General features: G+C 44.0%; 1 protein-coding gene across 2 annotated transcripts in view; it reads left to right on the top strand.

The window, feature by feature from the left end:
• RAB28 (RAB28, member RAS oncogene family) overlaps positions 1 to 18804 on the top strand; it is a 111723-nt gene that overhangs the window by 14477 nt on the left and 78442 nt on the right. For both annotated transcript variants that reach the window (XM_083158280.1, XM_083158276.1), the window contains exon 2: positions 6311 to 6407. In XM_083158280.1, the coding sequence (XP_083014406.1) occupies positions 6311 to 6407 (97 nt within the window). The remainder of the gene's footprint in view (positions 1 to 6310; positions 6408 to 18804) is intronic.

The following is an 18804-nucleotide window of genomic DNA, read 5'->3' as shown; positions in this document are numbered from 1 at the left end:
AAGCTATTTTACAAGTATATTCCCACACCACTAAAATTTATAGCCGAGGTCTGGGGAGAGAGGGTAAGTAAAGTCAAACAATAAAACTATTAAATAGCTAAGATTCTAATGGGGCTAATTCAGCATCCGTTGCAGTCTTGCTAAATTAGCAAGACCACCCATCATGTAAAGAACCATCCTGGGATGCGGTAAAGAACCATCCTGGTATGCAATCGTATTTAGATTGCGATTGCACCACGGATGAGTGATCCAATAGCAGAAATGCAATGCAATCACATTTCTAGAGTAGTCCCTTGTCTCCATGGCCAGCTGCCAGGTGGGATGCAACACTGCCATTTTTCGGCTTGCATTGACTGTGTGACCTTATGCAGCCGTTCAAAAGAAAAACATTTGCGTTGTTAGGACCGTGTTCCTCAAGGGTTTTAACAAGGTACAGGAGGGAGACATTCTTCACAGGTTGAGGAGCAACAGAACACGGGGACATACACTGAAACTAGAGGAAGGAAGATTCAGGGGAAATTTGAGGAAGAATTACTTCACAGAAAGAGTAGTAGATAAGTGGAATAGCCACCCATCAGAGGTGGTAGAGTCAGATACAGTAGAGCAATTTAAACATGCTTGGGATAGGCATATTGATATCCTTACAAAGAATAATGATAAAATATGGTTTGAGGTAACATGTTTAAAAAAGGGACAGACTAGATGGGCCAAGTGGTTCTTATCTGCCGTCAAATTCTATGTTTCTATGACCAAAAAAATGTGATAACATCTTCTGGGATACAATCACACTTTGTGCTTTGCCACTGCGGTGCCTGCTCATGCACAGAAGTGTGAAATTTGGTAAATGGCATATTCCACACTTCTGTATGGCCTAGTGCCTTGATGGCTAACCTTGATGCTCCAGCTATTGTTGAACTACACATGCTTTACTTCAATTGTCCCAGCATGCTCTGCTTCAGTTTTGCTATTTGGCCATGCTAAATCTGATGCAAAGCATGCTGGGATGTGTAGTTCAACAACAGCTGGAGTATCAAGGTTAGCCATCAAGGGCCTAGTGAATTAGGCCTAATGGGGTAGATGTATGATGTGGTCAGTGTTCGCGAAAACCTTTAAAAAACATGGGTCCCTGGGACCCTTCACTTATAAAAATTGGGGTCCTACCGGACCTTTTCTGGGTCCCAACAGAAATGAAGGTTCTAAATATCTAACAACTTAAACAGAAAGAAAGGTAAAACTGTTTTGTAAAGCAGTACTGCTTTGGGGGGACAAAATGACGTCAGTACCAACACCGGCATCCTGACTACTGCCAGGAGATCAGAGCTGGCATCAGTGTAGATACAGGCACCAGGATCCTAACTGCCAGGATGCTGAATGTGAGTATGCTGGGGCAGGTTGGGGTCGAGGAAGGAGAGTTTAGGTACTAAGGGTAGGCAAGGTTAGGGTTAGGCGCTGTGGGACCCACACTGTACAGGGTCTTCTAGGGGCACACTGACATACACATAATGTACAGGGTCTAGGGGCACACTGACATACACATAATGTACAGGGTCTAGGGGCACACTGACATACACATAATGTACAGGGTCTAGGGGCACACTGACATACACACATACTATACAAGGTATAGGGGCACACTGACATACACATAATGTACAGGGTCTAGGGGCACACTGACATACACATAATGTACAGGGTCTAGGGGCACACTGACATACACACATACTATACAAGGTATAGGGGCACACTGACATACACATAATATACAGGGTCTAGGGGCACACTGACATACAGATAATGTACAGGGTCTAGGGGCACACTGACATACACATAATGTACAGGGTCTAGGGGCACACTGACATACACACATACTATACAGGGTCTAGGGACACACTGACACACTGTACAGGGTATAGGGGCACACTGACATACACACATACTGTACAGGGTCTAGGGGCACACTGACATACACATAATGTACAGGGTCTAGGGGCACACTGACATACACATAATGTACAGGGTCTAGGGGCACACTGACATACACATAATGTACAGGGTCTAGGGGCACACTGACATACACACATACTATACAGGGTCTAGGGGCACACTGACACACTGTACAGTGTATAGGGGCACACTGACATACACACATACTGTACAGGGTCTAGGGGCACACTGACACACACACATACTGTACAGGGTCTAGGGGCACACTGACATACACATAATGTACAGGGTCTAGGGGCACACTGACATACACATAATGTACAGGGTCTAGGGGCACACTGACATACACATAATGTACAGGGTCTAGGGGCACACTGACATACACACATACTATACAGGGTCTAGGGGCACACTGACACACTGTACAGTGTATAGGGGCACACTGACATACACACATACTGTACAGGGTCTAGGGGCACACTGACACACACACATACTGTACAGGGTCTAGGGGCACACTGACATACACATAATGTACAGGGTCTAGGGGCACACTGACATACACATAATGTACAGGGTCTAGGGGCACACTGACATACACATAATGTACAGGGTCTAGGGGCACACTGACATACACACATACTATACAGGGTCTAGGGGCACACTGACACACTGTACAGTGTATAGGGGCACACTGACATACACACATACTGTACAGGGTCTAGGGGCACACTGACACACACACATACTGTACAGGGTCTAGGGGCACACTGACATACACATAATGTACAGGGTCTAGGGGCACACTGACATACACATAATGTACAGGGTCTAGGGGCACACTGACATACACATAATGTACAGGGTCTAGGGGCACACTGACATACACACATACTATACAGGGTCTAGGGACACACTGACACACTGTACAGGGTATAGGGGCACACTGACATACACACATACTGTACAGGGTCTAGGGGCACACTGACATACACATAATGTACAGGGTCTAGGGGCACACTGACATACACATAATGTACAGGGTCTAGGGGCACACTGACATACACATAATGTACAGGGTCTAGGGGCACACTGACATACACACATACTATACAGGGTCTAGGGACACACTGACACACTGTACAGGGTATAGGGGCACACTGACATACACACATACTGTACAGGGTCTAGGGGCACACTGACATACACATAATGTACAGGGTCTAGGGGCACACTGACATACACATAATGTACAGGGTCTAGGGGCACACTGACATACACATAATGTACAGGGTCTAGGGGCACACTGACATACACACATACTATACAGGGTCTAGGGGCACACTGACACACTGTACAGTGTATAGGGGCACACTGACATACACACATACTGTACAGGGTCTAGGGGCACACTGACACACACACTGTACTTGGGTCTAGGGGTACACTGACACACTGTACAAGGTATAGGGGCACACTGACATACACACATACTGTACAGGGTCTAGGGGCACACTGACACACACTATTGTAAAGGCACACTGACACACATAAAGGGACCAGAGGCATGCCTCCCCCATCGACGAACAGGAATAGAAGAAGTACCTATTTGCTGGTCTGCCCTATGGGTGACCCTGGACGAGGAGCGTGTTTGCAGCAGTGCTTTCTTCAGTGGGGCCGGGGAGCACATTTTGTGCTTCATCCGGATGCAGAACTTGGTGGGCTGGCAGGGGCTGCAAGCCGCTGCTGCCTCTGGCAGACAGAGGGATAGTCTCCGGTGCAAGTGGCGCGTGTTTAAGGCAGTGACTAGTGACGGGGAGGGGGGGGGGGCAGCTTGGGTCCCATAGCCGCTGCATCCCCGGTAGTTATTTAGTGTCAGTCCCCCACATCATGTCATTCTATAACACCTGAGCCGACCTCAGTCCCACAACAAAAATCCAGCAGCTGCCTCACAGCGCAGGCTCACAGGCACCACTTCACTTTCCACCCCATAAGCTCCCACACATCCCAGCAATCATTAAGCAATGGCCTCTCCCTTCCCCCCAGCATGCCTCCTCCTCAGTCTCCACAGCACAGATAGTGTCACTGGCTTCCCATCATTAGCCCCTGCCCCCACATGGTATGTACATACCCGGTCATGGTGGTCAAGAGGACCCGGAGCTCCAGGAGGGGGTATGCACACTGAAGTGCTCAGCACGCAGGAATACAGCAGATTTGCCATTCTCCCAGCAGCGGGTCTCCTTGGCGGAGCGGCAGCGGGTGTCCTGCGCGGCATCCTCCGCCGCTTCCACCCCCAACACGTTTGCACGCGCAGCACTGACTCCGCCCTGCGGCATGCTGTTGGCCTTTAAGATGGTCTCCTCCGCTGCCGCATCACCACAGAGTCAGCTATTGAGGATAACTCCTCCACAGAAATGCCGGGTCGGGCGGAGCGCGTCCCAGGGGACGCAGCCATCTTTGAAAAATGAGTCCCCGCTATGCAAAAGTGAGTAAAATACTCGTTATAGCGAGTATTTGCGAACCCTGTGTGGTGTTATGAGGGAGAAGGGCTATATTGCTTCTCCCCCATTTAAGAAGGAGCCGGTGTGCGATAAATGACAAGGACACCACTATCCATATCGGCGCTTCTATCTAAAAGCTAGCGGGCCAGTATGTTAGGCAAATGTATGAATGGTCAGGTTCCCTGCCTATATCCACTTCAACAGCAGCAGGTGGCGATGCCCTATCCCCACAGCGGGTGCAGCGCTGTCCCTGCTGCTGGCTACGGGCTGTGCAGGAGATCACGCATGCTCAGTGAGCTGGCCGGCAGACACCGTCAACGCCAAAGGGGGAGTTTGCGCTCCCCCGATTCGGCAGACAAGATGATAATTCATCTTGTCGTGTCCCTTCCTGCTTCGCCTCATTGATGAGCGAAGCAGGAAGTGTTATAGCGGCACGGTAAGTGCTGGTATAATACATTTCTAAATATCATACTTTTCTATAAGTGACACTACATGCCCATATTAACCTTTTGAGTGCCAAGGGAATTTGTCAAAATAGGTGTTAAAATTGGCAAGCAAATGTTTTTATTAACCCTCTGAGGGCCAACAAAATAAACAAACTCCCTTAAGTTGACCCTTAAAGGCCTGTAAGAGTCCATTAAATGAAAAACATTTTGACTTTACAAAACTTTTGACAAACTGAATTAATTAGCGACTCATTGTCAGAGTGGTCTGTGAATCAAACATATCATTATATAATATCATTGTGAAATCCATGTAAGGTCGATCCACAGTCAGTTATTTTTTCTCTTGATTGTTTGCTTATTCATTGAGGCTCCTGTCATGCTGTGGTTGGGAAGGTGGATAGCTAGAGATCTGCTCTGGCTGCTGCAGCAGCCCCTGCCCTGCTGTGGTTGGGAAGGGTATGTGGATAGTTGAAGACTTGCTCTGGCTGCTGTAAGAGCTTCTGCCCTGCTGTGGTTGAGAAGGGAAGGTGGATAGTTGGAGACTTGCTCTGGCTGCAGCAGACCTGCTGTGGTTGGGAAGGAAAGGTGGATATTTGGAGACTTGCTCTGGCTGTTGCAGCAGCTCCTGGTGGATAGTTGGAGACTTGCTCTGGCTGCTGCAGCAGCAGCTCCTGTCCTGCTCTGGTTGGGAAGGGAAGGTGGATAGTTGGAGACTTGCTCTGGCTGTTGCAGCAGCTCCTGTCCTGCTGTGGTTGGGAAGGGAAGGTGGATAGTTGGAGACCTGCTCTGGCTCCTGCAGCAGCTTCTGCTCTGCAGTGGTGAGGAAGGGTAGGTGCGATGCTGGCATTTTTGGTGGATCTTTTGAGGATCACTCACAGCAACGTTGGCGCTCAAAGGGTTAATATTGTTTGTGTAGTTGTATCAAGAAGGGTTAGAGTTCGTAATAATAAACACTCTGCTCATCTAATAAACAGGTATTCCTTTTTAATTTGCTTATGTATTTTTTTTTTTCTTGTATAGCCAGCCATTGCCCTTGACACTATTATGCATTAAGTTGGTATCGCAGTCTTTTCATTCGCTAGCTGTATCCTACGGGGCCGACACACTGGGCAATTAGAATCCAGCATTCTGGATAAATATAGCTGATCGCCAGGCAGGGCCAGCGTTCACCCCGTGTGTAGGCCCCATAAGCATTAAGCCACTTGTGTTTGCTAGGCTGTTCGACTCAGAGCTAAAATGACTAACACTGATCCTAATTGTAACATTACTAGTACTTCGTCCAGAAGAGTTATTAGGTTTTAGGTTTTTATGTTTGTTTTCGTTTTTTTGAAAGCGCAAATACCTAATTTTTTTTTTTGCATTTTCTCGCTGCCAGACCAAGCCATTTTAAATGCAAACATTTCACACATTTTCTTTTAGACATCGCTGGCCATGCGGTTTGCCCAGGAATCATTCGGAAAACAGTACAAACAAACAGTAGGACTGGACTTCTTTCTGAAAAGGATAACGCTGCCAGGTAAGATTCCTCTGGCTTGTGGGTTCCGTACCATCTTATTTCTGAGATTACTGGCTCAACTTTAACTTCTTGCAGATCTAAATAAATAATAGAGCTGTCCTTTCTATGACAGATTTATTCACTTCCAAAATGCTACACAGGACATTATGAATCGGCTTCTCTCTTTTTAGAAAGTTACGTTGTGTTAATTATTTATTTACGCCAAACTTACAGTTATAGTATTTTTCTGTTGATCTAATGTTAAATTAATACCATTCAACACAAAAATTGCATTGAAGTTCAGCACAATGCTAGTTTTCTGTTACAGTAATACCTACATCATTTTCATGGAAGAAAAAAAAAAAAAAGATATTTATACGAAACAAAGCATAATGTTTTTAATGGAAATGACTAATCTCATACGTGTTAAAAAGTTATAATATAGCTATGTAACCACTGAGTCCTAATATGTGAATGCTGTTTTATGCAAGGCAGCATGAAATTGCTGGCATTTAATAGACCACTAAAATTTAGTGTCCCAAGACACTCATAAAAATACAGTTTAAGCATTCAAGATGTTTTAGTTCATGGTGCAAAGGAGCCATTTAGATGCTCGTTGCAGTACATTGCGTGGAAAAAAAGGTGATTTGCTGACGCTAGTTAACCCTTATGTTGCCGGAAAAAAGGCTTTGAGGCCTTGCAGACATTTTCAGACCGCGCACAGCAAAATCATTATCCTGTGCAAAGCTTTTGTGCAGGAAGGGGTGTTAGACTATATAGAACTATCTGCCTGCAGCTCATTCTCCATTACATCTTATTAGCTTGTTGTCTGAAGTTTTGGCGACATTAGGGGATAGATTTATGAAGCGGTGATAAGGGGGGTGGAGTGAGCCAACGGAGAAGTGGTCCATGCCAACCAATCAGTACTGAAGTAACATCTGTAATTTGCATAATATAACATTATACAGAGCAGCTGATTGGTTGCCATGTGCCACTTCTCCTTTGGCTCACTTCTCCCTTATCGCTGCTTCATACATCTACCCCTAGATTAGAGGTGACCCATGATGGCTGGTGATGGGGTCAGACTTTTTGCTCAAACACTTTCTCAGTCCTGATATTAGGCAAATAGCTGATATACCAGGAAGACAACCAAAACGAAAATGTAATAAATTGCACATTTGCTGCGTATATGCTCTATAAATAGGAAACCATCTTTGATGTTGAAGCTTATTTGTTTAGTGCGAGGTTGTACAGCTATGGAGACCCAGCGTTGATGCAATGGGATGTAACAATACATTGCATCCCCATACATACTGCACAATCCGCTGTATGCCGGTTTAATGTACATGCTTCATGTAACTGCACCCACATCGGCTGTGGATTTGTCCCACTGGATGTGCAGCACATACAATGAGACGATTTAGTGAGGTACAATATGTACAATATGTCGTCCAGACCTCGTCAGAACAATATATTGTAGGAAAGATCATCATACCACTTTCACATCTCACCTTGTACCCAGGTTATTGAAGGGTTAGTGAGGTATGGACCCGGGACAAGGTGCCCCGTAAAAGCACCACAGCTTATAACCCGGTTGAACCAACCCTGCAATTTGACTCGGGTTATAAGATCGGTTAAACCCAGGTCACCCACTGTATAATTGGCAACCCGGGTTTAGAGGGGTAGTCAATGTTGGTCGTGCTACCGCAGCCATCTCCCGATGGGGGAGATGGCTGCGGGGCCCTATTCAATGCTGTCTTCCCCGACAGCATTGAACAGGGGTTCTCGGCAGAACGAGCTCGACATCTCAAGCTGTCGGGCTCGTTCTGCCGGAAATAGGCAAGCATCCGGCCGGAGCTCGTCTATTTCCGCCCTCAACTCGCGGCCACGCCCCTTTGACGCTGCTCGGCGGCTGCGACATTGAATCCCGAACGCCGAGCTCAAGTCGAGCAAAGTGAGAACGGGACAGGGGCACGGCTGTCGAGCTTGCTGACATTGAATGCGTAATCGCTAGACCCGAGTTGGAGACGGCTTTGCAATGTGAAAGGGGTATTGATGTGTACCTACCTTAATTTATAAGAATGAAAACACCAGTGCCTCAATTATATTGTAACCTGGGTCAGTATCTAAGAACCATTTTTAATTTAATTTCCAGATGTCTAAGTAGGGTGTCCTCAGTTTTATAGTGGGTGAGGTGGAACAACATCTATCCAATCAGATCAATGCAGTGCAGCCTATATTTGTTAGAGTGCTGATTTTGAGCCATCCATTTGTGAAATCAGAGGGCTTGACCTGGTCCCCCAAAAGCAGCCTGGTTATGAAGAAGATACACTATCATGTATGTTACTGTACACTGCATGGGTGTGCACATCGGCTAGGATCTGTAGAAGGGCATCATAGTACACTGTTTACACCATATATGTAAGGAAGGGGACTCCACATGTTTTAGCATATAATTTTCTAGAACGCCTCAGTCTTTGTGGAAGGGAAGTAGAAGGCTACTAATTTCTTACCGATTTAAAAAGCTGTTGAGTCTTCTTATCAAAGTACTTTTTGGGCATTAAAGCTTATAAAAAATTTCAAATAATCTTAAGACATATAGATAGTCCGAGTGATAATTTATTTAGCCCCTCTAGAAGGTAATAGATGGAACCCATCGGCAGTTGAACTCCCATCTTCGTAAATGTACCCCTAAATGTTAATGACCTTAATCTATCTACAGGAAGCAACCCAGCTTTGAACATTGAGGGTCGTCTTGATCAGAGTCTCGCCAGACTCTTTATCCCCTCACTACAGATACCAAGTGGTATTTAACATTTCTCTTCACCTATAGATGGTTCCCTTTACGTTTGTTTTGCTTTGGTTGCCTAACTTTCAGGGAATTGGTGCAAATGAAAGACTGTCAACTTTTACAGTGTGTGTACCATTACCATTAGTTATTAAGAATAAAGGATAACATTATTAATATAAATAGCAAATATATATATTCTATAATCAACATTTCTACTAGTATACCACCAAATCCATATGACATCCCAATATTTTTATAACCTGTTTATTTTTATATATGTCTAGGCTCGGTGCAACGTGTAAAATGTTCTTGTGTGTAGTGTAGATTATTTAAAAAAAAATTTTTTTTATGCAGTATGGTTGTATACATTTATAGTTTGAAGCTCCATAGCTAAATTGCTTTTTAGATTGTTTAACAAATAATAGTAAAACAGTTGTACAATTATTTGCTTACATCACTAGAGCAAAAAGAGCAGTAGATGTATATTGTGTAAGGTCTCTGGTTATTGTATATTTGTTTTGTGTGATTGCAATTTTAGGGCGTTTGTAGGTTGTATTTTGATCTCCACGGGCCACCCAAGAAGTTTTATTTTTGTTTCGTCTTAACCTATACATTAATTACATAGTGTAAGTTTTGGAACCCGCTGACTTTTTTTACTATACCATGAGCCGGGTCTTGCACCGCTTTGCAGAGGAGATGACACTGAAGGCGTTAATTGTGCTTAGCCCAAATCGCATACAGTAAATGTTTTCTGAGAGGGTTTCACGGTAAATACCGGCCTATCCTGGAATGCTTGTAACCCAGCGTTCTGTGTAGTCTAGATGCATTCACTGTGCACATTTTATAGCCTCATACGGTGGACCACTGAATCAGGATTTGCAAAAAGGGATTTGTTAGGTTCACAGACAAAATACCTCCAGGAAGTTTGTGGGCATAAGCCAGAAAAAGGTTTCTACTGTGTAGGGGATATTTTAAGCCCATCACGCTAGAAGTGGGCAGGCGCGTGTTTTCACTTACATTTTGGCCATGCAGTACTTAAATTTTGGGTTAACCAAAGAACCTAGCGTAATTTTATGAGTTTACTGACTGAATTTCATGCTTCATACCAATAATCAGACGTGCCTCGTCCACATTTGCAACTTCAGACTTGTTTTTCTTTTTGAATACTATTATTAAGTATCCATTTATATTATTACTGTTTATTTGGTCAAACATTTTCAGCTTCATTATCCTAAGATGACTGTCTAATGCAGTGGTAGCCAACCCTAGCCCTCGAGAGCTACCAACAGTTCACATTTTCCAGACAACCTAGCTGCTGCACAGCTAGCTGCATTTATTAATCACTGACACATTTTAAAAGATACACAGATGGAGCTAATTAGCTCACTTGTGATTCTGTGAGGAGACCTGCAAAACATGCACTGTTGGTAGCTCTCGAGGACTAGGGTTGGCTACCCCAGGTCTAATGTAATCCTTATGTTGGTTATATGAGCAATTCCGATGTAGTTAACTAGTGCTAGAATGAAGTGTATATAAAAAGAGGAGTCCTGGGTACTTGTGTATTATCACGCATCGCATACCACTAATTAAGGTATGCGATGGCAAGCAATGGGACCCGATTTGAGCCTTTCCCCGGGCTGAGTATACAATTTTAATATCGTGTCGCATCGCATCACATTCCATTATAATGGCATGCGATGCGACGCGATCATGCCCGATTTGGGCTTATTCCCATGTTAAATGCCCCCCCCAGACCCGATTTTTAATTGTATACCCACCCTGATGGGTAATGAGTATGTTAAATGGCCCCCCATTGTTAACGCCACCCCACTATCAACGCCAACCCGAAGCGTGGCGAGGGGCGGTGGTACACGTCCTCCGACCTTTTCATACCCCCACTATCCACGTCGGCGTGGAGTTGATTTTATATAGTGTGGCGAGCGGACGCGGAATATATGTGAAGTCGTCCGCTCGCCACGCTTCGGGCTCGGTAGCTCGCTGCGCTCGCCACACTATATAAAGTCAACTCCACGCAGAAGTGGATAGTGGGGGTATGAAAAGGATTGGAGGACGCATACCGCCCGTCGTGGGCTCGCTGCGCTCGCCACGCTTCGGGTTGGCGTTGATAGTGGGGTGGCGTTAACAGTGGGGGGGCATTTAACATAGTCATTACCCATCAGGGTGGGTGTACAATCAAAAATCGGGTCTGGGGGGGGGGCATTTAACATAGGAATCAGGCATCTGGGTGCCTATACAATGGAAAATCGGGTCCAATTGCGTCCAATTTGGTTGTACAATGCCCTACGATGGAAAACGTGGGCGTCGTGATAATACACAAGTACCGAGTCCTGTATTATTGTAAAAAAAAATAATAGTAATTTTGGTTGGGTTGGGGGGTACTGTATCGTAGGCGTCGGGTGTGTGGCTGTAGCGTAGGTTGCTGGGAGGGGGGGGGGAACTATAGCGTAGGGGGGGAGCTGTAGAGAAGGCATCAGGGTAAAGCTGAAGTGCATGTGTCTCGTTTACCCCAGGAGAAAACCTTGGCATATGAAAACTTAGGCCTATTGGGAAAATGGCAGCGTATGCTCCACGTTTACCCCATGTGTAACAAAAATACAAACCTCCCTCTTTTCCTTTCAAAAATAAAATGTAGATTTTTTTTTTCTTCTGCGGTTCGAATGCAGATAAGTAATAGCTGAAGCAATTTCATATAATGTGTCAGCCCCACTGAGTCACTTACTATACACATTATGGATCCAGGAACTTTGGCAGTGACTTGTGATTTGCTGAATAGTTTCCAATCCTTTTTCTGACCAGCGTGTATTGTATACCAGGGGACAATTACCTGTAAGAAACCGTCCTCCTGTCAGGCGTGTGTCCGTCTATTAGGTGAAGACACTGATACCAGGCTCTGCCAGTGCAATCTCCTCCCCTTCAATGTATCAAATCTCTAGGTGAAAGATATGACTTTGTGTGTTTGTGGTTTTCTAAAATGTGATTTATGCCCACATGAATGCTCCCATCCTGCACTGCTTTATATTCTGAAGCGATACTGTGCATCAGGGAAGCAGGCTATGCTGATGAAGAGTGAAACAAAATTGTGGAACAAATTTCAATAGAAATATATTTACATTGTATCACAACAGTACCCCAAAGTAAGGATTTTTTTTTCTTTTTTAGAAGAAATATTTTTTCTTAACTACCGTCGATAGAATTTGTAAATTGTTACAAATGTTTGTGCAGCTTTGTAACGGAAATATTAAAGACTCTATCCAACAATGGGGCAGATGTATTAAGCTTTAACAAGAGATAAATGCAAGGGTGACAAAGAGAGATAAACGTCCAACCAATCAGCTCCTTACTGACTTTTTTCAAACACAGCCTGTAACATGGCAGTTAGCATGTGATTGGCTGGACGTTTATCTCTCCTTATCACCCTTGCATTTATCTCTTAATACATCTGCCCCAATGTGTGATATGGCCTTTTGGCCGAGTGCATGGACCTGCAATGGGCAGAAATGTATATGTCAAACTTGATTATAGGTCCATCCACTTGGTTTTTGGACTAAAGCCATTCTCCATTGCCCCAAAAAAATCTGGTAATTGCCGGGTATACTCAGGAATCTGTACAGTGGAAATGGCTACAAGAAATAAAATCCTGGGTCTAGGTGACCTGCCATTTTTTCCCCGGTTATTAGCGGGTAGAATCCTCTAGATTTTATACACCATTAAATCCAAAAGCTGCTGATTGATCCTTCCAAGGTGCTGGCTGCTGATGTAACCATTTTAAATGACGTTCACAGGTTTTGCTGGGACTTCCCAGGTTTTACAGGGTTCATTGGAAAAAGGAGGCAACCCGGATTTACGAGAGGAGGGACATCATGTGCAAAAATAATAACTTTGATTCCTGCTTGTTAACTTCTAATGCACAATGGAGAGCGGGTCATATTTTGTTTGCTTGTTTGACCATAAAGGAAAAATACTGTGAATGATTTCAAATTCCCATTCTAATTGGCCAACATAAGTAAACAGAATTTTCTTATAATGTGTTTAAAAAACTTTCACATAGAAGAGAGCCTGAAATGTATTTACTTGTTGAGCATTTGATTTGCTTTTTTATTGCTGTTTTCAATGCTCATAAACACCTATCAGCCATTATAGTGTAACATGTTAATAAACTGATGCAGAGCACATTAAACATAGGGCGCACGCACCAATACATTGCAATAGGCGAGAAGACATTTGAAGAAGTTGGAAAACTTAAGGACGTTTTTCAATGTACATGCAGATATTTGTTTTCCGGTCAGGAGGAATGGAAATCCAGCAACATTGTAATGTTGTGCACGTGGCAAGCAGTACTGTACTGTGACTTAAGGCCCCCATCCACTAGTCAGATTTAGCCTGTTTTCTTCAGATTCAGATGGATCTGGTAGACCAATATGAAGAAAAAAGGGCAAATCTGATCTGAGTCTCGGCGCGATCTGACCAAAATATGAAAGTTTCACCCAGGTTCAGATCGGATTCCTGGAAGAGTTCAAGGGAAATCTGAAGAGATTTACATTTGTCATGTCATTGGTAACAATACATTTTTGTAATTACTTATTTTAAACACCATCATAAAGAATTCAGTAGCTTCATAATATGATTGTTCTAGAGATTCCCTGACACATAAATAATAAATGTTATGTTAAATCGACTAATTTAAATTTAGTTCTAGAGTTATTCTTATTTGTATTTTTACGTAAACTGATTATTCCACACCAAATCAAAACCGGTTTCAAACTGACCATTTTAGATTGCGATGAAATCTGATATAATAAATGCTGCAGTGAGTGTAAAGAAAACCCCCAAATTTTAGGCTGAAATATACACTAGTTTTTAAGTTACTGGATTTGCCTTTAAAGCTGAAATTTTTTTTAACTATAAATTTCATGTAGAAAGTTGGGCTCCTTTTTGTAAGGTCTTTCACAAGATATACAACACTGCAGTATGTTTTAATAAAATTATATAATTATTTTTTTCTCAAAAAGCTATTTTTTATAAATTTTGAGAGAAATCTATATATATATATATATATATATATATATATATATATATATATATATATATATATATATATATATATATATATATATATATTATATATATAGCAATTGGATGTAGTGGCACTCCGTCTAATGGCTTAAGCGACAATGTGCAGCTAATTCCTGGTGCCTTCCGTATCAGCCAGCAGGATGCCAGCTGAGTAGATACAGGGTAGGAGGGGAGCGGCGGCACTCAGCAAACAAATAAGACCAGGACTCTGGTTAAAGTCACCAACGTTTCTGAGCCGGTGCGGCTCTTTTATCAAGGTGCAGAAGACAAAAATTTGTGATACAATCAAAGTTTAAATACCTTTCCAGCTCCCGCGCTGTCCACGCCGGCCGTCGGGTCTACAGGCTCAGTCAGATGACGTCACTGCTATCCACGCAGCCGGGTAGCAGCGAGGGAGGAGGGCGGGACATACACATTGCTGTAAAGAAAATTTAAATATGCATGAGGCAGAATACGTGAATGAATTGTAATGCAAACCATCTACAAGGCTTTACATATATAAAATTCCTGTGTCACTATACACGCGAAGTGAATCAATAAGAGCATATAGATATGCAGATACAAAAGTGCAACATTAAAATCACTGCAACAAACTTTTAGAATAACTAGTGCGGACAAGTGACATAGTGTTAAAATGTAGACATAAACAAAAATACTGAACACCCTGCATGTGACACAAATGCTAACTGCGTCAGGGATAAATTAATAAATATTCTTACCAAAAACAATGGACGCAGTCCATTTTTTAAATTGAAAATTCATACTTATTAAAAACAGAACTGTTAGCACAACCTAACACTATGTATCACTCTGGGGACCACATATAATCCCCCCCATACAATTTGATACATGTATCTAGCAGAATGTTGATGAACATTGCCAGTGTCGACTCTGCATGTGTTGACACCAAGGTAGATGGCTATGCACACCTATTATTTAAAGGCTATATTATGATGATATTAATTTCATAGAAAATAAGAATAACCAGCGTGCTCATTAAGCCCTTTTGGGGCCAAAGTTTCTAGGCGGTAAATCCACCTGCTTTCAGCTTGGCAAAGAGCCAAACCCCGATCTCCCCCACGCTTTGGTATAGGAATTTGTTCAATTATCCGATGTCGCAGGGATGAAAGCGGGTGTCTAGCCGTGGCAAAGTGGCGAGCCACAGGTTGCTCGCTAGTCCCTGTTTTGATGGCGCTTTTTATCGCAGACCTGTGTGCTGCTGCTCTTTCTTTAAATGCCCGTGTGGTTTTGCCGACATAATGTCGACAACACGGGCAGCTAATGAGGTATACCATGTGATTTGATGAACAGGTCACTCTCTGTCTAATCTTAATGGGTTTTCCCGAGAATGGGTGATGGAATGTGTCTCCAGCCATCATAAAGCTGCACGTTGTGCAGCCTGTGCATTTGAAACACCCCACCTTCGGTACTCCCAGAAAGGTTGACATGGTTTGTGTTGATGTGACTACATCATTTTTCACCAAGTAATTTTTTAAATTTTTACCTCTGGTGTAGGCGCACATCAATTTTTTATTATGTAATGATGGTAACAGGGGGTCTGTGTTGACAATGGGCCACTGGGATTTGGCTACGCTGTTAATGGCGGGGCTGTAAGCATGAAATGAATTTACCCAGATGAATTTGTCATCAGTGGTTTTAGCACGGGACTGTTTAATCACCTCCTCTCTAGGTAATCGGCTAACCGCAAGTTTAGATTTTTCTAACGCATCCCTGTCATATGTCCTGGCCGCAAATTTATCCACCATGGTGGTTAATGATGACTCAAGTTCTACAGGGCTGCTTACAATGCGTCGCACCCGTAGCATTTGGGATTGCGGGAGTCCTTTTTTCAGGGGGATGGGATGATGGCTGGTTGCCAATAACAGGTTGTTCCTGTCGGTAGCCTTACTATATAGGGAGGTGGAAATGACTCCATCAGTTACTTGGATTTTCACATCCAGAAAGTTAACACTCTCCTGGCTGGCCGTGTAGGTAAATTTTACAGGTGAGCTGGACACATTGTGTGCGGCAATCAATTCCTCAAACATTTGTTTAGGACCATCCCAGAAGATCAGCAGGTCATCTATGTACCTAGTGTATAGGACAAGATGTCTGCTGACCTCTGGGTGGTTGAAGAATAACTGTTGTTCCACCTGGAACATATAACTGTTTGCTAGCGACGGGGCCACTGAGGACCCCATCGCACACCTGCACAATTGTAAATAATACCTGTTATTGGACATAAAGAAGTTACGCTCAAGAGTCAATTTCAACAATGTTAGAAAAAACTCAATGTCAGGGCCTTTATAAAGCGGGTTGCCCGAAATGAGTGTCCGCACCGCCGTGAGTCCCCCACTATGTGGAATACACGTGTAGAGACTCGCGACGTCTATGGTACACAACAGGCACCCAGCTGGTATTTGGCCCAACTCCAACAATTTTGTTAAAAGAGCATTTGTGTCCTTTAGATACGAGCGCTCCCCCTGAACACAGGGCTGTAGGAAGTAATCCAAATAAATGGACACCACCTGATTGAGGGACCCCCGGGCCGAGATGATAGGTCTGCCCGGGGGATTCCTACTATCCTTGTGGATTTTCGGGATGGTATACAAAAGCGGCACTATCGGGAACGGAGTGGAAAGAGTCTCCCGAGTAATGTTGTCAATAATTCCATCCTGTACTGCAGATTGAAGGATCTTGTCAAGTTCCAATTTATATTCCTTGGAAGGATTAATGGGAAGTAAACGGTAAACAGCTTCGTCCGATAGCTGCCGAGCAATCTCTTTGAGGTAGTCTGTGGTGTCTTGCACCACTAGGCCACCTCCTTTGTCTGCCGGACGAAAAGTAATGGATGTGTCCCTACTCAGAGATTTGAGGGCATTCCATTCCATAGATGAAAAATTGGAATGGGTGGTATTTCTTTTTGATAGGACCTTGGCGGTCTCTTGTTCAATGCGTCGGCCAAACGTGCGGATAGAGGCATTTGAGGACAATGGATCGAATTTCGACCTCTTCCGAATTTTGATAGGAAAATGAATAGGAGGGGCTGGACCTTCTTCTTTATTCTGAAAATATTCCTTGAGCTTAAGCTGCCGATTTAATTTATATTGTTCAATTTTAATCTGGAACGGGTCAGCTTTGCACGTGGGAATAAAATTCAACCCTTTGCCCAATACCTGGATCTCTGTAGGCGTGAGCTGTCGAGATGATAAATTGAAGATAGATTCTACTTCTTTTTCTGGGTTGTTTTGGTCCGTGTGTTGCCTCCTTTTATTTTGGCCCCCCCGACGGGTGTAGGGGCGTTTCCTTGTGCCAACTGGTGGCGGGTCCGAACCCCTAAAGGGGCCCGACCTGGGACTCGCTGTGCGCCCTCAACATCGCTGGCTGAGGAACCATCGTCTCTGGAGGATTCTGTGTCACGGACATTTCGATTAAATCGGTTGAATGGCCTTTTCTTGAAGGGGCGAAATGTGCTGTCGCCACCTGTAAGCCAGGGGTATACCAGATGTTTCTCGTAATCAGTGTTAACCCTTTCTTTTTTATTCTTTTTGTATGCCACAAGCTCTTTTTTGTATTTTTCAACTTGAGCGGTTAGTTTTTCCATCCAACCTGCACTGGTGTCAGCCCTCAGTGTCGGTAAATGTGTAGCCTCGACCTCAGCAATTTTGGACCGGATGGTGGTAAGTTCCTTCCTAACCTCCTCAATCACGGCCAGCATGAGGTCAAAGGAACATTTATTGAGGATGGAAGTCCAGGTTTTACAAAAGGGTATACTGTATCTCCCCAATGTCGGCACATTTTTGATGCAGAATCCGCGAGGGATTTTTTTATCTCTAATGTAATCCGACAGAGTCAGTCCGTGGTAGTAAAAATCAGTTTCTTTCCTCTTCAAATGTAATAATTCGTGGTACAGGTGAATATTTTCAACAGCCGCGTTACTTGCCTCTGTATTCTCTTCGAACAGTAACTTCTCATAGTCTGTATCTGAGAAGCTGAACACCGCCCCAGGTGTCAGCTCTACCCGAGACTGAGCTGTAGCTGCTAGGCTGGCTGCAAATGTAGTTTCTGACGGCTCCATGTCAACAATGGCCGACAGCAGGTGCAGCAGGTGGTGGATGTGGATGTACTCACACCGGTGTATGTGGAACTTCTGTGCAGAAAAGGTATGATAAATGACAGGTAGCCGCGGGTGCCCACTAGAACAAACGGAAACCTCCGGAGTTCAAATGTAGCAATTGGATGTAGTGGCACTCCGTCTAATGGCTTAAGCGACAATGTGCAGCTAATTCCTGGTGCCTTCCGTATCAGCCAGCAGGATGCCAGCTGAGTAGATACAGGGTAGGAGGGGAGCGGCGGCACTCAGCAAACAAATAAGACCAGGACTCTGGTTAAAGTCACCAACGTTTCTGAGCCGGTGCGGCTCTTTTATCAAGGTGCAGAAGACAAAAATTTGTGATACAATCAAAGTTTAAATACCTTTCCAGCTCCCGCGCTGTCCACGCCGGCCGTCGGGTCTACAGGCTCAGTCAGATG

Source organism: Crinia signifera, chromosome 1 (genome assembly GCF_055691185.1).
Source record: "Crinia signifera chromosome 1, ASM5569118v1, whole genome shotgun sequence".
NCBI classification, from domain to species: domain Eukaryota; kingdom Metazoa; phylum Chordata; class Amphibia; order Anura; family Myobatrachidae; genus Crinia; species Crinia signifera.
The sequence above is the reverse complement of the archived record's forward strand: the minus strand, read 5'-3'. Positions and strand labels throughout refer to the sequence as shown.